This window comes from Lonchura striata, chromosome Z (genome assembly GCF_046129695.1).
Source record: "Lonchura striata isolate bLonStr1 chromosome Z, bLonStr1.mat, whole genome shotgun sequence".
NCBI classification, from domain to species: Eukaryota; Metazoa; Chordata; class Aves; order Passeriformes; family Estrildidae; genus Lonchura; species Lonchura striata.
In genome coordinates, this window is record NC_134642.1 from 18,505,377 (window position 1) to 18,530,170 (window position 24,794).

General features: G+C 35.5%; 1 protein-coding gene across 44 annotated transcripts in view; it reads right to left on the minus strand.

The window, feature by feature from the left end:
- The window catches only part of PTPRD (protein tyrosine phosphatase receptor type D), a 1,155,761-nt gene that overhangs the window by 147,187 nt on the left and 983,780 nt on the right, over positions 1-24,794 (minus strand). For 27 of the 44 annotated variants that reach the window (XM_077790475.1, XM_077790477.1, XM_077790505.1 and 24 more), the window contains 3 exons: positions 4,445-4,633; positions 2,446-2,463; positions 604-714 (listed from right to left, as the gene is read on the minus strand). In XM_077790475.1, coding sequence (XP_077646601.1) covers positions 604-714; positions 2,446-2,463; positions 4,445-4,633 — 318 coding nt within the window. The remainder of the gene's footprint in view (positions 1-603; positions 715-2,445; positions 2,464-4,444; positions 4,634-24,794) is intronic. The other 17 variants (XM_031507373.2, XM_031507363.2, XM_077790499.1 and 14 more) reach the window with 1 other exon arrangement.

Here is a 24,794-nt window from a genome sequence, read left to right on the forward strand (position 1 = left end):
TTAAAATAATATAGCCAATTGACCCCTATCATTCTAAAGGACTACACTTCATTTGCAAATCTACACTAAAACTATATATATAGATATATACACATACATATATATTAGGAAGAAGAGAAAAGAAGAAAATACAGTTGTGCTCTGCATACATAAAGTTATAATGTTAGAAGCCTTTCCTTTGCAGTTAGACAGCAGAGGTCAGGTAGGCATACACCTCAATGCCTCGGGGTTACACTCAGCTGATTAGTGGCACACAGAGCAGTCACCTCAGGAGTTTGAAAAGAAAAGCAAAATAAAACAAAACAAATACATAAAAAATATATGCAAAGCAGAATTTAACTTAATGCAGGAAAAAAACAGAAGTTAAAATGCAAAAATATAAATATACTTACAAACCTTAACTCACAGGATAGTCTGGACTCAAGAGTGCTTTAAAAGAACAAAAGAAACCCCAAGCCCTTCCTCTACAGTTTAAAAATATTTTTACAATTGACACATTTACCATGGCATTTTGATCATTACAGTGGCAACTGTATAGATCCTGAGAGTATCTTAGCCCTGAACCTGCATGAACAGTGGATGCCAGGGTTATGTCATTCCTACCTCTGACATATAGATTAGCAGGGGCAGAATAGCGTGTACCCGCACTGTTGGTTGCAACACACTCATATTTGCCTTGGTCAGATTCTTCACTCAGTTCAATTTGGAGGGCACCTGTATGAATATAAAATACATTGCCAAAGAGAGGGTCAGAGAAGGCTTTTTACATCCATAATAATACACCTCTCAACAATATGAAAAGCTTGTATGCGAAGGTCCACTCAACGTCGATTCATTTTCTTGCTAAGGTGCACAGACAGAAAATGATGCAATGAAAAAAACAGAGATTATTTTTTTCACATCATCAGTGCTAGCACAGGAAAACAATTAGCATTTGGCAAAAAAAAACCACGACAAAACCCTGTCTAAACAATACTATTTCCTAAACCATTAAATGAAGATGGGTGAGACTGCTTCAAGGAAGAATGGCTTTTAATAAAACAATAGAGATTAAGTATTTGGGTCATTATAATTTTTTTATTTTTTATTTAATTGTTTCAATCTAGTAACAAAAGTAGCACAAAAGGTGGTACTCGTAAAAAAGCAGGACAGACTTCAAGAAATCTTCTGCTGAAGAAAGCCAAAAATGCGCAGCAAGAACAAAAAGGCTGCTTGAAGTAAAAAAAAAGAAATTGTATTAGTCATTTACAATTATCAAAATATCATTTTAAAGAAATAAAACTCCTTTAAGACATGCAGATTGATAAGAAAAGAAAGACAGTTTTCCGCAACTTACAATCTTAAAGTACGTTTGCTGAAAAACAAAGAGCAGTTGAATTAGAAGACAAAAAAGTTTCAAAAGCATGGTCTACGCCAACAAGGAAGAACCAACCAACCACTGCTGAGGACCATAGGAGGGCCCCTCCTGAGACACCCATCAAAATCCACAAGTGGGATTAGCAGTGTGGTGTCACAAAACCCAACAAAAATACAAAACAAGAATTACAAAAGAAGTAAACAGTTTTGCTAGAGAATCAAAAACCAACAATACCACATACCACCAAGAATAATGAGTCAGTAACCTTTCATTTCCAAAGCCTGTAGATTAGAAGATTCAAAAATCCAGAGGTGAGAGAATTAAAAAAAAAAAAAAACTACAACAGCAACCAAAAAAAAAAAAGGTAAAACCACAATAAAGGGAAAAAACATTTCTGTAATTCTTTTGGGGGGAGGGGAATACATAATTTTCAATTTTATGAAGTTAAAGAAAAAAAAGGATTGAAGAAGAACAACACAAAAAACCTTTTATGAAAGATAAGACAAAAAGAAGATAGTCCATGTTGTCTTCTGCATGTCTGCTACTGTTCTCCAGACCATCTTGGCTTTGGTCCAGGAAAAGAACAGCTAAGGAAGAAAAAAAATGATCTTTTTTTGCTCCAGTTGGACAAAAAAAAGAGGAAGGAAAAAAAGAAGAAAAAAAAAAAAAGAAGAAAAAGAAAAAAGAAGAAAAAGAAGAAGAAGAAAAAGGAGAAGAAGAAGAAGAAAAAGAAAAAAGAGGGACAAATGGTACGCTGTGACTGGGCTATGGCCAGGAGACCTGGATATGCTTTCTTTGAAGCATATCACAATTTTTTTTTTTTTTTTTTTTAATGGACAAATGAAAAGGGGAAAGGAAAAGGCAATGTGAAGAAAGAAAAGTCACAATATGAGTCACTGATCATAACCAAACAGGACAAAGGAAAAAGAAAATCAGATGATGGACATTTCCATGGTTTTTATTTTGTTTTGTTTTTCCTTATGGAAAACAAAGCAAAAGAAAACCAAAAACAGGACAAAGATGAGAGGGATGAAAGGACAGAAAGAATGAGTAAGATCATTCTGTGAACGTTAGTTCAGCACTCTTACCTCTTATTGGTGTACCACCTGGGTGGATAATATGAATGCAAATAAGATTAGAAAGAAGAAGCATTAGTACGAGAAGAAGGAGGCTAGGGCTTTGGAAGAAGAATCAAATTAGATTTACAGAATTAAATAAGGTCTTAAGAGAAACTTGAATTACTATACTGTTAAAACAGGAATATATTAGATAGTATTATCAGGTTATAAAAGCAAGTTGCATTGTACCACAAAGGGCAAAAAGGCTATAATTGGCTGCACTGCCATTCTCAGAGCAGCATCTGAGTTCTTAGACGTTCGGTTATATATGGTTAGAATAGTATCAAATATTCCTCAAATACTTAAAGAAAACTTTACAAAACTGTACTTATGACATATTTTAGGAAAATATTGGAAATTCTATTTAAATATATATATATCTATATATATATATATAAAGAGGATATACTGAAGTCTATCTCAAAACAAACACTGTAGTTTAGGCTGGATTATGGCATTTACTATTCTAGATCCATGTGATACATGTGTACTGTTTCTTTTAGGTGTTGCTATGACTGATAAGACAACATTTCTGTGGAGGTGTGCGTGTGCGCCACTATAGGGGTCTGGTGACTACACTGACTGTTAGTAAAATGCATGCCATGCATTTTAAGAATAATAATACTAATCATATAATAATTATCATAATCATAATAGTCTGAATATGGAAATTAGTGGGGGTGAAGTGCGCTTCAGAACTAAGCACTTACCAATAGATTCTGGAGATTTAAATACGGAGAGAAGAAAGACAGCATAAAAATATTATTATATTCCTTATAATTTGGTACAAAGTTTTCAGTTAAAGCTTTATATACTAAATCATCTATGTCACATGTGAAAAAATCTTAATTTACATTAACAGAAGGTTAATTTACACAGTTCTGCTGACAACAAGCAAAAAGTAGGTTAACAAGACGATTTAACATCACAGGACAGGTCAAAAGCTGAGAATTCTGGGAAGACACGTGATTAAACAACTTAGATTCTACAACGATATCTACTACAATTGTCAAAGAAAAAAGCTCATTATATCCCAGTGATCATGATCTGATCTTATTTTGGGATAAGCATTAAACTCGATAAATTTAGATATTTGTTTGTATGTTTCTTATTTTGTTTTGTTTTGTTTTGTTTTTAATCTAAAGAGAGCAAAAGAATAAACTAAGGCAGGAGGAGAGTGAGAGAACTGCTAGGGAGGTGCAAGGGGCAAAGAGAGAGAGAGCGGCAAAAGCTGGAATCTACATCAAAAGCAGACTTCTGTAGATCCAGAAAATATAGGATTCATAAAGCTTTAGCGTGGACGCACACTACTGTGGCTAAATGTGTTGGAAAAATGCTCAGCCAGCAAAAAAACCCCCAACTTTGTTCAGTAGATTACCCAAAGATTTAATTTCCTTTTTTTTTTTCAGATATAAATCTGCATGGGAAGAAGTACTGTGCTTTATGTATTTGTGAAAGGAAAGAAGATGTGTCCAAACTGGCTAATCTTTGGTGAAGTCAAATGTGGAAAAGACAGCAATAAACACATTTTAGATTTTAATTGAAGTGTCTAATGCAGGTTTTGGTTTTGATGAATATAACCATTGGTACTCCTTGCAATTTCTGAATGAAGTCCAATGTTGAAATAAATTTGTTAAAAAAAATTAAAAGGAAAGAAGAAAGAAAGAGGAGAAAATGGATCCATCAAGTACTGCAAAAAGCAGTAAAGAAAAAATCATCAAAAAATACAGTCACAGCAGTGAGCAATGTGGAGTAAACAGAAGCTGCAAAACACATAGAGACAGACTCTATAGAAAGCTATGACAACATCACAGACATGGACAACACACTCAGTAACACAGAAAAGGAAAGGGGAAAGAGAAATTATTACCTATAAATAAAATTTTTTTAAAAAGGCAGAGAAAGAAAAGAAAGAAAAAGTGAGAGAGAACAACTCTGGGCGTCGGTGGAAACAGTAACGAGACCCTACCTGAGCGTAGCTGCTTGATGCGGCCATTGTTGTTGCTTGTGTCAACAGGTAAGAAATCTTTGAACCAAGTTATTTCAGGATCAGGATTGCCACTGGCTGCACATAACATGGTAGCTGTACGAGTTCGTTCAACCACCTTCAGCTGTGGGCCCATATCAATGGTTGGAAAACCTCGAGGAATTTGATCCTCTGAAAAAGAAATTTATAAATTGAGGAATTTCATGTCAGTTGTGCAGTGCTGCCTGAAAGCCCAAATCATCATCCTGCTTAAAGTTCAGTGATCACCTGTTTGTAAACAACAAACAATTGATCAAGATTCTGATACAAAATAAAAAGTTAATTAAAAATGGCTATAAACTTTATAATTATAAAATCAGATGAGATATACTACCTAGCATGCAATCACTGGATTCATACTATTGTACCATACAACACTGATGTTGCCCTGCTTTCCAGAGTCCTTACTATTTTATATGAAATATCAAATCAAATTACCATTATCAAATCTACCATTAAGGAAATCTACCATTAAGGAAAACCCTTTCTCTTTATACCAGAGAAATACATAAGGAAGAATCATCATGCAATGTAAGATCAGGCCACTAACTCAGAAGACCTAAGTTATGTTTCTTGCTTATATCATAATTACTTATCTGTTGTGTCTCAACACCTGTTGCCCCTGTTCATCCCACACCCCTGTGCTTTGATTGTCCATCTCACAGATGGACTTGATAGTGCTTTACGGCTACAGGAGAGTGTCGTGAAGATGAATGCATTATGTGACTGCAAAACACTGAGACGTTCTAAACATTGGAGCTGTGTGCACAGCAAAGTTAAAGTGGCACTATACTCACAATGATATTGAATAGATACAAAAATGTATATTAAAATACTCAGAAACAGACCAAAATCCTCATGCTAGTGTGGTTAATACTGAAATATTAAAAAATATTGCACAAGAGTAATTGGCCTTCATAATGTGACACCGGTTAGCAAGTAACACTGCTATACACAATAGGATCAGGAAATTTCTCAGAAATCAACTTTGCATAGCTAAAACAATGTGTTTGAAATGCACAATCTTGCTCCTCAATTCCACAGCAATGGCAAAAATATTTTTATTGCAAAATAATATTAATTCAATTCAAAAATGAAAACAAAAATAACCAAAGAAAGAGGATGAACACTAACTACAAGCCACATGTTATTTAATGTCTTTACTAATCATTACTGACATGCAATTGATTAGAGGATAAAACTTACAGGAGAAATTGTTGAACATTAACTCTCTTAAGTTGTGTCACATTTTCAAAAATGTCAGATAAGTCTTCAGACTTTTCTGAAAGAATGTATAGCAAGCAAACACAGCCTCTTTGTAGTTCCTGGGATGTAATGTTGCTCAGGATCTACTTAACTGCTTGCAATACAAGTGCACATAGATAACCACAGAATTACAGAATGGTTTAGGACCTTAAACAACATCTACATTTGACCTCTCTTCCATGGACATAAATCTCTTCCACTACATCAAATTACTCAGACATACAACCTGGTCTTGAACCACCTTCAGAGATGGAGGATCCACAATCTCTCTGAGCAGTGTATATCAGTGCCTCACCAGCCTCAGAGTAAAGCTTTTCTTAAGATTGAATCAAAACCTATCTTCCTTTCGCTTAGGGCAAATCTCCCATTTCCTATCCCTTTTGAAAAGCTTCTCTCCAGCCTTCTTGTAGCCCCCCTTTAGGTACTAGAAAGCTTAACAAGGTCTCCAGAGCCGTTTCCTTTCTCGGCTGAACAGCCCCAACTATCCCAGATTTTCTTTGTAGAAGAGGTATTCTAGACTTCTGTTGTGGCTCTCTACTGGACTCATTCTAACTAATAAAAGTTTTTCTTGTGTTCGAGGCTCCAGACCTGGACACAGTACTTCAGGTGTGAGTCTCACAACAGAAGAATAGAGGAGTAGAAGCATATCCCTTGACCTTCTGGACATGCCTCTTTTGATGCAGCCCAGGATAAGGTTGGTTTTCTGAGCTGTGAGTGTCCATTGCAGGGTCATACCAAACTTTTTATCCACAAACATCCTGTCTTTCTTTCCAGGGTAAACCTCAATCCATTTTCCACTAAATCTGTATTGTTTTTTGGAATGACCCCAACAAAGGTACAGAACCTTTCACTTGGCCTTGTTTCACTTCCTCAGGTTCCACCTCTCAAGCCCGTTAAGGTCAATCCACATCCTTCAGTGTGTTAACCCCACCACACAGCTTGGTGTCATTGGCAAATTTGCTAAGGGAGTACTCAATCCCACTGTCCATGCTGCTGTGACAAGGAGCACTGGTCCCAATACAAATCCCTGAGGATGCTCAGCTGACACTAGTTGCTAACTAGACATTGACCTGTTGACTGCAATTCTAGAAGTGTCATCATCCAGCCAATTTTTATCTGCCAAGAGCTCCCCTGTCAAAATTCACACCTCTCCAGTTTGGAAACAAGGATGGCATTTGGGAGAGTGTCAAATACCCTGCACTAATCCATATGGATGATTTCTGCTGCCCTTCCTTGTTCAACACTGCTTTATTGCAATCCTAGAAGGCCACTAAATTTGTCAGGCATCATTTGCCTTTAGTGAAACCATGATGGCTATCACCTAATTATTTTCAGAGCCTCTTAGCACATTTTCCAGGAGGATCTGTTCCATGACCTCTACAGGCACTGATGTGACACTATCTGGCCTGTAGTTCCTTGGTCTCCCTAATCTCCCTTTTTAAAAAAGTGGGGTCATGTTTTTCCCTTTCCTGTTGGTGGGAACTTCACCAGATTGCCAGGAGTTTTCAAATACGATATTTAGTGGCTGCATTCTTTCATCCCAACACTCTAGTCATAAGAAAGGTCCCTGTGTCTCTATGATGCCAATTGAAGTCAAAGACCTGCAGACATCCACACATCTCTAGTACCACCTATGCTGCATGTGTTAGCATAAAGGGGTTTTAAGTTGCTCCCCAATGAAGCTGACTTTCTGTCTGGTGTGTCTGGAATGTCTTGGTGCTGTCCCTCAGGTGTCCTGCTGCTGACCTGCCTACCCCCTCCAGGCTCCTTCTGGCTCAGCCATCTAACTAGTATGTGTGGGATGGCATGTCCCACACCTTATCACTATCAAACCTGATGATATCTCCCTCCCCTGTTATATCTCATTTAAACCCCTATCAATAAGCCCTGATAGCCCTTCACCAAATAATTTCTTCCCCACTTGGAAAGAGCTGAGTCCCACCTTCATTCAGCAAGCTGGTGCTACAGGCCATCCCATTATCAAAGAAAACAACATTTTGATGATGACACTAGTCATGGAACCATGTGGGTCCATTCGTTTTTTTCAATGCTAATACCTGCAACTGGAAGAACAGAGGAGAAATAACGTGCACCCAACTCACCAACCATTCCCGGGCCTTAGTAAAGTGAACACAACTGTCCAGAGCTTCCATGACTCTTTAGAACTAGAATTTCTACCAATCAGCTAATAAATGTCAAATCATTCATTAGCCATAGGATCTTCACAAAGAAAGGTATGTTTCATGTCTGCTTATAAAAGTTTTGGCTATTAGCTGACAAGATCTGACTTGTGACAAAACAGGATTTTTATGATGTTTACCTTTCCTACTTGGCTTATACAGAAAACCCTAGAGTCCCTTTTGCAAATAGCTAAATGTACAGCAAAGATAATCTATCTTGAATGTTAATAGGATGGAGTAGTAAAGAGCCTCCCTTTCTTATTTTTAATATGGGCAATTAAATTCCATCCATCTGCCTTAGGCATAGAATGTCTTTGAATGAATGCTCTTCATGAAATTTTCATGAGAAACATCACAATCTAACATTCAAATACCCAGAACTGTTACATTTTTGATGGTTGTGGCTGGTATCCAACCTGGCTTTCAGGTATTTGGCAATAAACCCAGATATACAACATCAAATGGACCAGAGAAATAATGAAACTTCCAATTGGAGGGCTTATCATGGTGGATTTAATTTTTAAGACATTAATTACTTCTTTTCCCTCTAAGTTTATTCATCATTTGTACAACTGTCTTTACACTTTAGCAATATCAAGGATGACAGGTCATCAAACACTCCATGAAATAAAGCTGAGCATCAAATCATTGAACAACTGCATCTCAGCCATAGTAAGAGAAAAGTAACTATTACAAATTTTTTATATATTGGTACCTCTAAAATTTTATCTGAGGTGGCGAGAAAAATATTTTTTAGTGATCATTAATATGCTCACTAAGTTCTAAACTACAGTATATACTGCTCTTCCCATGTAATATTCAGTTCCAGTCAATTAGTTTCCAATTCATCAACAATTTAAATCAGACTTGACCTTCTCAGAGCCATTTGGTACTGTCATTTTGAGAGGCCATTAAAGGTCAGATTTGTCTGTCCTTGTGGCTTAGTGACTTATACATATAATACGTATTTTGTTTAGGATGACAGATACAAGTGATTTAGAAATAGGCCACATTCTTTGAATTTGTTATTTGTCTTAAAGGTGTTGAATTTCATTACTGGCATTAAAAGAATGCATTTAGTACTGCACTAGTATAATTTCCAATCACTGCATGACTCTACAGAAGTTATTTTTCTGTGTATGATCTGAACAATGTAGGAAACAATTACAGGTTACCAGATGAGCCCTTAAGAGAGGATGTAACAAAATGGCCTTGCCTTGCTTTGTATCATGGCTCTTACTATTTCTTAACTGTCTGTTTATTCAATCAGTTTGACATCGTTTAGCTAAGGCATCCAGAATGGACAACAAACAGAAGCTGTAAGCCACTGTGCTCCTAGAGAGTTGTCACCTTCTTGCCATTACTGAAACTTGGTGGGATGTGACTGGAGTGTGACTATTGATGGCTTCAGGCTCTCCAGAAGAGACAGCTGAGGAAAGAGAGGCAGAGGGGGTGCCCCCTACATCAGCAGGTAGACTGAGTGTCAAGAGCTGTCTCTGAAGAGCAGCCATGAGCAGGACAAAAGCCTGTGGGTAAGGATCAGGGACTGAGGCAACAAAGGAAACCTTGTGGATGGTTTTAAGTGCAGACCCCTGACCAAAGGGACCCTATTGATGAAACCCTCTTGCTCCAGCTACAGGAGGCATCTTGCTCACAGGCTCTTGTCCTGCTGGGGCAATTCAACCATCCCAAAATCTGCTGGGAAAGCAGCATAGCAAGCTGCAGGCAAGCCAGGAGACTCTTGGAAAGCATGAGGGATACCTTCTGGAGCAAAGGAATAGACAGCAGCCCTAACAGACAGGATACAATCCTGGATCTGATGGGCACCAATGTAAGTGAGCTGATCTTGAGCATCAGGCTTGGAGGCAGTCTGGGCTGCAGTGATCACACACTGCTGGAGTTTGCAGTCCTGAGGGGTACGGGCAGGCAAGGAACAAAGTTAGGCCCCTGAACTTTAGGAAAGCAGACTTCCAGCTCTTCAAGGAGATTGCCAGTGAGATCCACTGGGAGACTTCCCTCAGGACAAGGCAGTGGAACAGAGCTGGCACATCTTTAAAGAAGTCTTCCACAGAGCACAAGAGCTGGCAATCCCCAGGAGCAAGAAACTGGGCAAGGAAGGCAAGGGCTCACTAGGGAACTGCTGGTCAGACTGAAGGGAAAGAAGCAAATGCACAGGCAGATGAAGCTAGGATGGGTGGTGACCTAAGAAGAGTAGAGAGATGGAGTATGGTTGTGCAGGGATGAGGTCAGGAAGGCCTAAGTGAAGCTGGAATTGAATCTGGCAAGGAATTGTTCAAGGTCAGGTTGGATTGGGCTCAGAAATCTGATCTAGTGGAAGGTGTCCCAGTGCATTCTAGAGGGTTTGGAAATAGATGATCTTTAATTATGTGTTGGGCTTCTAACACAGGTAATTTTATGATTCTATGATTCTATGTTCTGTGAACAATGTCCCTGGTGCCAGTTTAGTAATTGCTTCCTTTTCAAGAAAATTTATTTGAAAAAGCACATTAGCCTTTACATTCAGATTTCAATATAAACATACCTAAAACAAATGTAAAATGTGCAATTTTACTTATTGCTGCATTTGTCCTAGAGGTGAGCTTGCCTTCATAAATGCAACAGCATTTAGAGGCTCAAACTCAGTTTTTTTTGTGTGAACAGTAATTTTGATGGAGTGTTATCTTGAAAATAGCCACAAGTTAAAATTACGCTCTTCCAAAAAAAGAAAGCATACTTATCTTTAAGTAGTATTGATAGAAAAAAGCATGGCTATGACACAACTATATATTATAAGCTCTGTTCTGCTCATTACTTAACTCTATTTTCTCTCATCTTAACAAAAAAAAAAAAAAAAAAAAAAAAAGTGCTGTCGCATCTCCTTTTTAGGTTTATTTTTAGTGATGCAATTATTTCATAAAATTTCAGGAACTGAACTTCCCAAGCTATGAAGGTGTACTGACAAGACTATGTATATACAGAAGCTGGACCCAAAGAAAGAAGAATATTTCAGGAAAAATGGCTTTGACCCTTTGTGGTAAACCTGCATATCTAACACAGCTAAAAAAAGAGGAAGACAGTCATATTTAGCTAGGATTTGTGCCACAGCTTCTTAACATTTTGACTACTTTTTCCATAAAAAGGTTACTTTCAGATCATGCGTAGGCCCTGTTGACAGCAAGGAGAGTGTTAGCTTTTAGAAACAGATTGAGTCTTGAAGTCTTAAATTTTGCATAGCTACCTTACCAAATTACTCTAGCAATCACAACCATGTTTTAACAAGAAAGACTGAATAGTGTGAATTGTCTTTTGAGTTACAGTACAATATGATTATATTATTATATAAAATATAAATGTGAAGTATCCAAAGCAAATTGTTATGACTTTTGTTTTGGATTACAGACTACAAAGGCAAGGTAATAGCACCAAGACTCAAGATCAAGGACTCAAGACCAGATAGTTGTCAAGAAAACTGGCTAATGTGTTTGTTAAGTATTTAATTTCACCTTAACTATTTTCACCATTGAAACATCCATGTTCTAGAATATAAATTTGGAGTTCATATTCATATGTACAACAGAATATTAACCTGTAGTTAAATCTGTGTAATCTGCCTAACTGAAATGCATACTTATAGCCCTTGACTGTGCCTCTTGAAAACTTTGCTTATGTAAACCAATTATTCTTATTGTGCAAATGGAAGGTAGTTCTCTATTCAGGAGAAAAGAAAGTGAATCTATTTCAAGGTTCACTGATAGGTTTGCCACAGGCAAATTTTAGTCATTCTGCAGCTCACAGAATAAAAAGCAACACATGGAGCATTCCCAGAATACATTATAGATACTGAAGATAAACTGCCACAATTAAGTTTATTATTTCAAAGAACAGTGTAAATAAAGCTTTTATTTTCACTATTCCAGACGGCAGCAGCATATAATTTGCACTGTTTTGACATCATGGCCGTATTATTCAAAATCATTCTTCTTCCTACTGAACTGAATACAGGATTGAGAACAGCAAAATCAAAGAGACTAGGGGAGGAACTAAAATCACCATTTTTGCAGTGAAGTTAGTATTCTGTACTATTATTGAAGAACCATGCATATAAAGGAATTTAAAAAAAATAAAACCAGAGCCAATTCTAATTATACATAAAAATTAAATTGGATTTGAAAGCTATAAAGCATCAGAGAAATACCAGTTAATAAACATTATTCACACTGAAACACTTAACAAGGCAAATTTTGGCAAATAGAAGTAATTATGAACACACAATAAATTATTTTGTGGGATCTTTTGTTCAAAGTTGGTATATACAGATGGATAGTTAGTGGTGGTGTACATCAGTAAAGTAGGGTAATGGCTACACTAGAATAATAGATCTCAGTATCAGTTGGGAGTTCTCTTTAATTTCACACTATTCTAACACATGAGGAAAGTGAATTAGACATTGATAAGATGATCAGTAAAAATTCAACATAAGGACAGCTGTCCATCCCATCCCATCAAAGCCCATGCATTTCAAAGTATCTTCATATACTGAAGAGATGTGCAAAGCACATTTTGATAGAAAAGAAAACAAATTTGTTTAGTAGCTCTGCATGCAATTACCCTGTAAATTGCAAAGTACTGTCTATATAACAGAACACAGAGCCACTTAGACTGAATTATCATTTGTATGAATGTTGAAGCAGCAATTTCACATTGCATTAAGTCAGTTAACATTCATTGTTATTAGCATTTAGCTTTAAATAAGTTCTCTGTTTTAACAAATGAGTGCACTGAGCCTTTGAAATAAGATATCTTCTAATAAAAAAAAAAAGAATTTGCAACTTTCAGCAGTTCTCAAAATCTGTAAAATTAGACTGCAAGCAGCAAGCTTTTCCCAAAGTGACCTACCTCACTCACATGAACAATGAAATACCTCTCACTCTGCTTTGACAATGACATTCTTAACTAGAAGAATTAACATTTGTAGATTCATCACTCATATGAAAACACAAGCCTCAAAATACGTGTTTATTCTCAGATTTTTACACAGGCATGCCATAGCTTAGAACAGAGCATATTATTGGAACATCAATATGCCCAAATTTGGTTATGATTGAAATTTTGGGTGTCTGTCTGTTCTGTTCATTTGGAAAAAAAAAAAGTAGGGAATCCAAGCATCTCTACCAGATGTCCCTTAACTAACACAAGAAGAGGACTCAGAGTCTGAGGTAATGAAACAGTGGCAGAGAATGTGGTGGTTTAAGAGCAAGGCATCATGTATTTAGGAAAAGAAAACTTAAAACCTCTGGACAAAGAGGATATAGGATCCCACATATTTCCATATGCAAATATTCACAAGGAAAATACTATGTTTTTTTCATTGGTGAATAAAAGACAAGAGGACTGCAAATGGTGGTAATATGAATTTCCATGATTACTGTTTCTGATTTAAGGCTTAGTTTCCAGACAGGGTTAGGATTTAGATTACACTAAATCAGTGTTAAATTGGGGCTTGCCAAGAATCAAGATTAGGAAAACAAAAAAACATCCTTCCTCTATCCAGTCAGTATTTTTAATATTGATAATATTTGTGCTTTTACATTCTCCTTACTTTTATTTGAAAAATCAAGGGGAAATCAGTGCAAGGTGGCAGTTCTTGTTTTAGACTTTACTTTTTCTCATCACATACAGCCTTATGATGAGGCAAATAATAAGATGACAGAAGGTTCATATGTACACCAGAGCACAATTTTCATGTTAGTAGCCTAAATATACTGACTGATCCAGAACACAAAGAAACCCATTATTTTCCTTTTCTTCCTCTTCTTTCTACTCATTGGTATTCAGTGTTAAAATATTTATACTAGCAAATACATATGACACTTTCTATAAGTAGTTACCTCACACTCATTCAGTATAAAGCAATAAATACTAATAAGTGTAAAGTAATAAATCATCACAATCAAGTTCCAACATCTCAGTTTGAGAATGGGGTAGAAGCATCTTGTTTTCTTCCATTCAAAAGAGCAAGAGAGAAAAGAGGAAATAAGAGCAGCCTGTCAAAGGAGTTCTCAGACCATACAGTCTGCCTCTCCCTCCTTCCTTGTCATGGCCATTTCTGTTGCTGATGTTACACTGCTTTCAAGGAATTGTTTCCTCAATGCCATAATCTTCCTCAGTGTTTTTTAATGCAGCCTACATACTCTGTAACTCAAATTGTCAACAATAAAATATAATAACTGCATTAATGTCACAGCTGCAGAATTTAAGAACCTGACAAAGCAACCTGTCAAAATAATTAACCTTGTTGAAACATTGTTTTTGAAGAACAACACTATTTTCTGCATTTCTAACTCAGCATCTAACTTGCACATTTTAGAAAGAGAAAAAAGATATTTTCACTTTGGTAAGTGGTTACATAGATGCCCCAAAAGACCTACTGTTTAGCTCCCTAAATAATGAAATGATGAATAAGGGTTATGAAATTGTTTCCTTAAGTTTTAAAAAAGGATATTTCATTCAGGATGTTAAAAGCCCTTTTGGTGCAATGAATTCAACAGTAAAGTAGTGTCTATGCATTTCAAATGATTTTCTGGTGCCCAGCACAACAACTCATCTGTGCAGATGTAACAATTTGAATGTTACTGCATAATTTCAATAAAGAGCAAATGCAAGTACTAAAAAAACCCAAAAAAAACCAACAAAAAAAACCACAGAAGTCCTGTTACTGCTGAAGAGACAGGGAAAGAAGAGATACGTTGTCATAACAGAAAATGAACTTTGGAAAAATACAATCGAAGAAAATATTCCATGAAATTCAATACTATTCAGTGTTGTACTAATGTTACTTATACAAAATATGGACTGTTTTTCTACATCCAATGCTGCATTCATCTTCATTGATCTGAAGACCATGCTTACAATATTCATAATGCTTACATGATTACAGATAGGTATCTGTAATCAGATACCTATCAGACACAGTATCTTCCCATTTTTATGTCTTCTTTGCTTGTTTTATTTTAAGTCTTTCCGCCACCATGAACACATATCTATCAATTAAGAAATTGCTGGAAGATGCAAGATACAAAACAATGCCTTGTATCAGGTACTCCTAATATAGATAAGCAAAAGACAGAATACAAAGTACTGGTAGAAGTTAAAACACATGGCACCTTTGCAACTGTATGAACCTTTAAGAGAAGGAAGAAAGTAGTTCCTTCATGAGTAAATGGTGAAGTTCTCTGCTTGGCTGTGCAGGGAGTGGGTGTGCTCTAAACTTCACTCTTCATATGCTTGAACACAAGGGAGGAATCCCTCCACTACTTTTGTGTGTCACTATTTTTGGCAATATTCCTTTTCTCAGATATTGAGATGATGCCTATCTTATTACAGGGTTCTTTTCTGATAGCAGAAAAGAACAAGAATAGGAAAAAGCAGAGAAGGGAGTGGATATGAATTGCATTTTGTTTGGGGTAAGTTTCACCATTTAAAATAAGTTCTTTGTCCAAAGAACAACACTCCAAAGACAAGGATGCTACAGGGGGAAAGCACCATTGACTTCTGGTCCAGAAGGACATAGAAGGGCTTTCTCTCTAGCAGAGGATACACAGTGCCTAAAATCCAGCTTTCCACAGTCCTATGGCAAGTTAAATAACCACTGCTGACAAAAAACCTCTAATGAGCATGGACTCACACAGAACTTCACATCAAAAGTTTAAAGTATACACATGGCTAAGGCAATCAACATTTCAAGGCTTTCATCCCATAAAGACTTGAAGATTCATGATGCCAAAGGTTAATTTTGTTACCCAAACCAAATGTTTAGAACTGTGGCCTGTGACTTTGAGTCCTACCTGAAATTTTGCTGCTGTCCTAAGATAAAAGTATCTTAGAATAGTCTGTGATTGAATATGCTTCACGATATAATAGTGACCACTGCCATTAGAAATGATAGGTAATGTACTCTGAGTTATTGTGTGAATTAAAATGCTCAGCACCCCAGCATGCTCTGAAGCATGTCACAGGCTCTGCCTTCAGCTTGCACAGAGGTGATGCAAGGCAGCACTCACTCTCATCTGCTGGGAGCTTGCTCCTGTCCTATGCTCCTCCAAAACATTTTTCACAGTAATATTCACATGGCCTTGAAAGAGGTGTTGTGAATCACTGTGAGCTGAATAGAGCATACTCAAGCAACCCGTCTGGAAGACTGAGGGAAAGAGATTACTTTAAACATGACACTTTCACATTTGTCTAGAAACAACAGCTAATATTTCTCATGGAACTGTAAATAAGGAGTGATGTGGGAATTCATTCATAAGATGTTGAACATAGAACAATATCAGATTTACTCAGCTTTGCTATAACTATTGCTACAACTTACTTGACTAATTCCAACACAATTTATAGTGTTAGTAATTGGAAATAAGATCTTGGCTGGGCAGAGGAACATAGGATGTTAAAGTGTTACTTTTAAAAAAACTCTTTTATATGCTGAGATCAAGGTTCACACCTCTAAGTGCATCATAATTATTTTAACTACTTTTTCATTATTTTAAATAATTATGAAATTCAGCGCTACTTCTAAAAAAGGTAATGAAGTCAAAATCCACAACAGGCAGTCTAAATTGAATTTTTTTTAGTCTAGACTCTGAATGTATATATTTAAATTACACATAAAATGTGGTCCATAATATTTTTAAACATTTGCACAGTAAATATTAAACTGATTTGATGTATAGTATAGGCAACTTTTGTTTTCACAGTTTCTGTTTAATTTTTCCACCAGCTTTTATCCATCTTATCAAAGACCACCAATCATTGATGATCTTTATAAATTATGAGTCTTGGTTGTTTCCAGTTGATTTTGCTTTCGTTTGTTCTGACATTTTGCAAGAAATGTCTGCAGATGAAAATGATAATTAGTTAACAAAAAACAGTGATGCTTCACTTTCAGCTTCTTACTTCACTGGCATGTATATAAAAAACAGTTGTTCAGTGTAGCTGAAAGTCATGGACCTCAGTGCTGGCTGGGATAATGTTTGAGTAGTCCAGTGTGATTGCCAGAAGGGTGAGAGTCATCACTCAGGCAGAGCAGGGGGGATAGGGGAAGAGAAACAGAGAAAGAATAGAAGAAAGTTGCATATTATGTCAGTTACTTGCAAATCCATTACAAACTGTTTTGTGATGAATAGCTAATGAAGTCAAACAGCTGTGTAGAGCCAGCTCCTGCCTTTGAGCAGACATAGTGTGACAGAGTAAGCTTAGCATAGCATTGTATATGTCAAATACATCAAAACCAGTGTAACCACAGAAAGCCTCCACACCAGCTTTGTCAACAGACTTAACATCTGATAAGTTGCATGAAGAAAAAGTGAAGAAAACAGAATGCTTGGTAACAGAAGATGTGAATGTGTCCAGTGGTGAATTAGAACTCTGTGGAAGGCCCTACGCTACAGAAGTAATGGAAGCAATTGACTGAGAGGGCCAGGGTTATATATGCTTTCAATAACAGAACTATTTCTCTTTGGATTTATTAATAGTAACATCTGTCATCAATTTTACAACAATATAAAATTCATGTCTTTTAGAGAAAAGAGACTGAACTATTTCTCCTGTAGGCTGGAGAGGTAGGCATGAAGATTTTTATATGTACTCTTCAGAAGCAATTGGGAACAGGTCAGATGTTACAGTAATTGAGAAAGAATTTATATCACTAAACAAATACATAGCAATAAATCTCAGACTACACAAAAGTATTTCAGTGTTCCAAGATTTTTTTTTTTTGTACATGAAGAAGACTTAAAAAACAATCTGTGCATGCTAAATTATTTTCTGCTTTTATGTCATTATGGCATTCTATTTTGAGTATTTGAGTATGTATCACTTTAAGTGATACAATACAAGCTGGTCCATTATATGAAATATAAGAGGGGTTCTAAAAATAAGTTAGTTGTTTTTGCTTTTTCTGTAACTTCCAACTCCCTTGGCAAATGAGGAAAGTACTTTGCCAATATATAGGTAGCATTTTGTGTGTGTGTTCTTTCTTTAAATATTGTGCTTCTAGAAAAGTTTTGTCTAAGCTATTTATTATGATGCATCCTAATATTCATCCTTTCTGATTTTTAACCTTTAATATGACATATTTAAGTGTTAATGACCTATTGCAGCTATACATCCATAAACACTTTTATCTCCAAAGCCCCATCCTAACATCTTACTGTCCTTTACAAACCAAGCAACAACTTAAGCAAGAACTTTGAGAAAAAACAATCTCTTGTGTTTTGGTCCTAAAATGTTTATGCATCTCTATTATCAGTTAGGCCAACATTTTCTAATTTGGCATTTAGCATCTGGCTTTCCACAAAAGTCAACATGATGGAGATGACAACTGCAGAAACATGACAAAGATCTTGCCTGAACACACTGAGTATCTCCCTCTGCCCTAAAAAGCCTGAAACATCTTGGAAATGATCAGCACGTACCTCACAAATCTCCACGTGTGTTGCTGATCATGCTCTGCAGCTCACACAGGAAGTAAGGCTATGTGAACTTCTATTACTTAATTACTCAAAAGAGAAACAAAACAATGTTTTTACAAGATAGTGTCCTGCTGAGGCCTTCAAAAACTGGCAACATACTTAAATGCTTCTATCACTTTTATAGAAGCTTAAGAGAAACATCTTTCTCACAAATAAAAATCTAAAAATGCTCCCCAAAAAATTACCACACATAGAACTCTTAAGCTGTGCTTGAATTTGGAAAAAGTATTTTATTCCAGGAAAGGAAATAAAAATTCCTTAGAAAATATCTTATTCTACATGGAAAAAACATACCAAAAATATAACCAACTAAAAGTTGTAAGTTATTGCTTCCTGATTCAAACTTAATACAGGACATCAGAAATTACCAGAGGTTTAGGATATATCACCTGCAATTTTGGGGACTATTTTTCTAATGATTCTGAGTTAGGTAAAAGTGTGTATCCATTATAGATCATGCAAACATGTAGTAAGGCTAAATTAACTGATGCACGATACATGCAAGGCCAGTCTCAACAGTGGATATTATGTGATTTCTTCTGAATACATTAGATTAGCTACAGAAGGTTTCTGAGATCTTTTTCTTTCCTATTTTCTTCACTATGTGATAAAAGTTATTTCCAATTAAGGTAAAAAAAAATTAAATAGGTATTATGTATGTAACATGATTTTGCAAAATGTTTCAGAAAGTAGAAGTATCCATTATAGTGCACAAAATAGGCACAGTTTGATCTTTATAGCTCCATAAAATTAGATTTAAAAAATTATAATTAATTTCTTATTTTCTAAAGTATTTAGTAATATTCAAACCATGGCACATTGAAAAAGATAATTCAAAATATATTTTCAGCTTTCTGTAACATCATGTAACAGTACAAAAATCTTCCATATTTCCTAAATCTAGGTATTCTGTCCAAAATAATCATATGCAGAAAATTATTTCTTGATTGTCTTCCAATGGCTTTAAAAGCTTTTCATTACACAATTTGTCTAACTTAAAGATACTGAGTAGTCTCATTGAGGAAACTGACTGTAATGGAACTATTTACACACTTAAGCATGTTGCCAAAACAACTGTCATGTTTTCTAAATTCACTGTCATTTAATTTCATAAGTTATTGCATCTCATTTTTTCTTCCTAGTCCAAAGCAAACCAGATAATTTACAAATTTTGCCACACACATGACAAATATTACATTCTCTATAACTGAAGTCAAGTTGCATACATATCACTTGTCCCCCTGAGCTTCATAAAGTGCTGTTGAGATTTTATGCTGAGTATAATGAAAATGTAGACATGCATCATCAATAATACTTCATTTTACCATGATAGTAGGAATAGATCTTATGCTAAGCAAACACAACATTGCAGATAAATACATGATTATTTTCTTGTATCATGGAAAGAACAAGGAAGCCACTTAGCATTTATTCTTATCAAAGCCATCAAACTTCTTAAGGCCTGAACAGGCAGCCTTTTTATGCAAACAAAATTAGTTACTAGAAAACCAAGATAAAAGCAGAAAGAAATTTCCAAGTTGCTATTTTGGCAATGTAGGTGAACTAACATACAGACATGGAATAACTGATTAAAAGTTCCATGGTATTTTATCAACATTCATGGCTAATAAATATGTTTTAGATCACAATAAAATGCTGAGGCAAATGGCACTGAGCTTTTAACACTATGCCAAAGTACTGAGTATTAGCAAAATAGCAAAATTACCAATTACCACTACTGCTCATTCTAGCAGCTCCATGCCAATTGGCCTAGTATTTAGAGTTTATAAGACTGAAAGATCATAGTTGGAGGTTGTAGAGAAGTAAGGGAACAACTACACTCTCAGGCAGTATGAGATGTTTCTTAAATAATTATTACAATCAACCATGTACGTTTTCTATTCTCTTGATGTGTGTATAATAGTAATTATCAAGAGAATAAGCAAGAAAAATAATAGATGCTATAAAACCTAGAATTTATATTTAGCATGTGTATTGCAGGCAAAACCAGGACAGTATCTCACAGAATGATCTAGAAATTGAATAGCACCTTTGTTAGTATTATTAGCAGTGTTGAATAGAGACATTCATTTAAATTGATTTTATTTTACTGTATCCTTAGTATTCTAAGTGATTTCTATTGTTCCATCTGCACATAAATTTATGTGGTTATAATAAGATTATGACTTTCTGTATATTTGCCTTTCTATATATTTCTCTACCAGTAGTGTAACAAGCTATGTATATTTCCTTAAGACTCTGGAGATGAATGCTCAGAAGATACTGAGTTTCACTGTGATCACACTTGTTGCTCAAAAGAAGAACACGTTTGATCTTCCTGGGTATTTTTACCCTAGAGACAAGTACCTTTTAAAACCTTTTTTTCCTTTTCCTTTCCCTCACAATTTTCTTTCAGCAGAGGAGTCGTTCACTCAGTGTTTAGTCTTCTGTTCAAAACCACATCCCTAGAGAGTTGTAACTATTTGTCAATCTCTCAAAAGCAAAGATAAGAATTTAAAGTACTCTTTTCATTTTAGCTACAAAATTAACTCCTTGTTCCCCTCCCTCTTTAAATGAATTTTTAAATTGATTTAAAATTGCTGGTGCTCTCAGCTGTGGTCAACTGCCTAGAGCCACAGTGTCTGTAAGGCAGAGCTGGTGCCGTTCATCTCCCATTCAGCTACACAGTGCTGGCACACACTTTATGCCAGACAGCTTCAGTGAAGGGTCTGAAGTCAATCCATGCTCCTCCTCTGGCTAACACCAGAGGAAATTAAAATTTAGGAAGATTTTATTGTGGGTTTTTAAGTTATGGTATGGATGGATTGCTTTATCTCCAATATGACAGCTGTCCTGGCTCTGGTATTACTTTATCATGTCAGATAAACACTCTCACTTGCAGCATTGAGCATTAGATGTAAATAAGTACTACAGTAAGTAAAATTTGGTGGTAACAATACTATTCCTGAGTGTGACTTTTCCAATTCTGAGACTGTCATATGTGATGAAATTCCCACCTCCAAAGTTGTTTAAGAGATGTTTGAGTGTGTACTGCTTTGCAAGATGTAGGTACAGAAAACAACTATGATGACTCACTGCTTTCTGCCTTTTGTAAGATGTTTTTCATATGGAAAGGGACAACTAAGTTCACTCAAAATTTGGTGGGAGTGTATCAGCCTACTGGAACATACAGGGTAAAAGACTGTGGGTAAAACTCCCAGAAGAATTTTAGCATGCAATTCTGAAAGATGAAATGATAGAGATGTAACATCTGCAATATGACTATGCATGTGAGATACTTGCACTCAGATTCAAAACAGCATAATGATCACATCTGCATGCAAATTCCAAAATTTAAATGTGATGAAGACATATGTGGTACTTAAAAACTGAAAAACAAGCCTCAGTTTCTTTCTGAGCATTGAATGCAATAATCACTCCACAGATATTAACAGTCATTTCAAGCTTTTCAGATTAACTAATGCCATATTTTATTCTGTTTTTTTTTCCCTTCACTTAAAAGAAAAATCTAGCTCATAGAAGAATATTAAGAGCAAAAGATGATTTATATATCTTTTTGTATTCCAATGAAACTGCTAGTGCCAAGCAGTCACATTTTATTTCAGGGATTATTAATGAACAACTTTGCTCATTAAGCTTGTTCACATTAAGATTGAGTCACGGAAATGAAAAAAAAAAAAATCCTTAAATCCAATTCTACAATTTCTAGAATTATTTTTTAATTTCATGTTCATTCAAATGAGCATCAAATCTTGCGAGAAATGCAAAATATTAAAAAAAAAAATAGAAATGTTTGGCTACATCTAGGCACAGATTCCAGCTTGTGAACTTGAAACCCACAGATGATTAGAATAAATAAAAGCATAGAATATTCTAAATTCCTATAGAGAACTCTACAAAGGTCTTAGTAAGTACTTTTAGAGTGATAGTAATTAATTTTGGCTAATAGCTACTAATAGCTTTTTTTTTCATTTCCACTGATAAACACGTTATTCTTAAAACCAAATCAGAGATTTTCAGAAAAACATAGAAAGCAAAAATCTTGTCCTTGAAACACATAACATTTGAAGCCGCTTTCAGAGAGTCAATATTTCACTTCTATGTTTTAGTGTAGAAAACTGAAGGACTGATTATACATTTTGTAGTGAACATATAGATGTTAGGAAGAACAGGCTTCTTTACAAGGCACACAGCCAGTACACACAAACTTAAACACATATCAGCTTCATATCTGTTGTGATTCAAGTAAGGAACAAGTCACTGGATTTGGGAAAAGATGTCTGTATTTCTTAAGTAGCATCTTTTGAAATTCTGTAAACTTCTCTGTGACTGTTTTAAAGTTTGATATCTATAAGAAAATACAATTTTAATATGCAAATGACAAATAATGAATCATACCCTGATAAAAGTTTAAAAACAGTGGGTACAATTCTGCAACACAGCCTGAATTCACAGCAAAAGACTGTGCACTATGCAATGATCCTGGAATCTAGCAAACAGCTCTGTGGTTCATTTCCACAGCCAGCTGGTCTTTCACAAAAAATGGTTCCATGTTCTATGTGTAATTATTACTCATACTCATGGAATCAATCTGTTCTGCCCAGGGTTTTCACTCAAACCACCATTCAGTATCTCTTAACAATATTCTCTTTCAAAATAGCAGTGGACGGAAGGGTTGAAGGACCTCCATTTGTCCCAAGATACAAACACTGACCAAAAAAGGCATTGCAATTGGAAAGTAAGAACCCTTCAATTTCTCAGCGCTCCCTTTCTCAATGCTTGGCAATTCTTGAGATGCCAGAACTCACAGAGTTCAAATGTTTTAAAACCCTCTACTCTTCTTCATGATGATGAAGAGATGATTCACTCAACTGGACACCACACCACCAGTCTGGAAATAAGTTACCCATTCTCAGAAATGTTAGAAAATGTGTTTCAGCAACTCCTGTTGCCAAATTTACCAAAAGCCTTCTGGCACATGGATTTCAGAGGTGGCTCTACATCCACATGATGAAAGCTAACATAATTGCACTGTGATGATGCTTGTTGCTCAAAAGAAGCACATATGTCTTGTGAGACCACAAGACATGGTCGGTCTCACAATATCAATGTTTTGCTTCCTGCTGGGTGTAGGAAACCATCTTTGCCGGAGAAGGAGGGGAACTGCGCAAGATTGACTTGGCAAATTCTCTAAGTAGCTTCAACCTTTGGTTAAGTTTGATACATGCCTTTACTTCCCAGTAATACCTCATTCTTACTTTTGAAGGAATTTCAATAGAAAAAACTCTGAACTGAGTTCTAAGGTTTTTAAGGGTCAGAGCTTCAGATTTTGCACTGAAGATCCTGTTTTGATGGCCATGTCACTGGGCTTTTTAATATATACATACAAATTTGTATAATAAAACACCTTCTAACAAAAAACCTCTACAGAACACAGTATAGTACTTCTTATCCCTCTGAAAACAAAACAAAACAAAAAATTCCAAAGTTTTGAATGATTTAGAAAAGACGCTCGTGTCAAGGACTGCAATTTTGAGCAAACAAAAGCAGCAAACAAATATATTCACACAAATAAATAAAACAGGCCAGTGTTACAGATTTCCTTATCTTTATTTATTATCCCATGCACAGAATAATTAATTGGCAATATGCTTCCAGTTTTATGATAACACAGTATTTCAAAACTGAAGACATTTATTACAATGTCTGTGCAGTGTCTAGATGAGCACATTTAACCTCTTTGATTATATCTTTAGTAGAACTTCTCTTCATCTTTAATTATCACTATTATTCATCATCTGCAGATTCTTCAGCAGACTTTGTGAATTTAATCAGAATCACTATGTTTCCCTGTATGATTAAACTTAAGCACATTCTGATTTTATCCTCACTATGGTTCAAGCTGATATCACTACTCACAATAGTGATCATGTTTTTAAGTTTGAAAATTCTCTAAAAGTCAACTATGTATCATATTTTACAATCAGCTGTTTTAAGAGATTGTGAGATATTCTAATTCAATCCTGAATCAGTGTCTACACTAATAGGCACAATACAGAGAGAAGGGATGTTATTATAAAGAATCTGCTTTAAAATTAGAGTTTACTATAAAACATAGCATCTACTACAAAATTCAAATGTTTTCTCAGTAACAATGAAAATAAAATATTTTGGTACACACAGTCAAAATACTTCAAGGCACTTCATCTCTCCACAAGGCAACAATATACTTTGTAACATATTTGCATAAAAGGTTTTACAAACTGATTTTCATATAAGAGATTTTAAATTACTTTT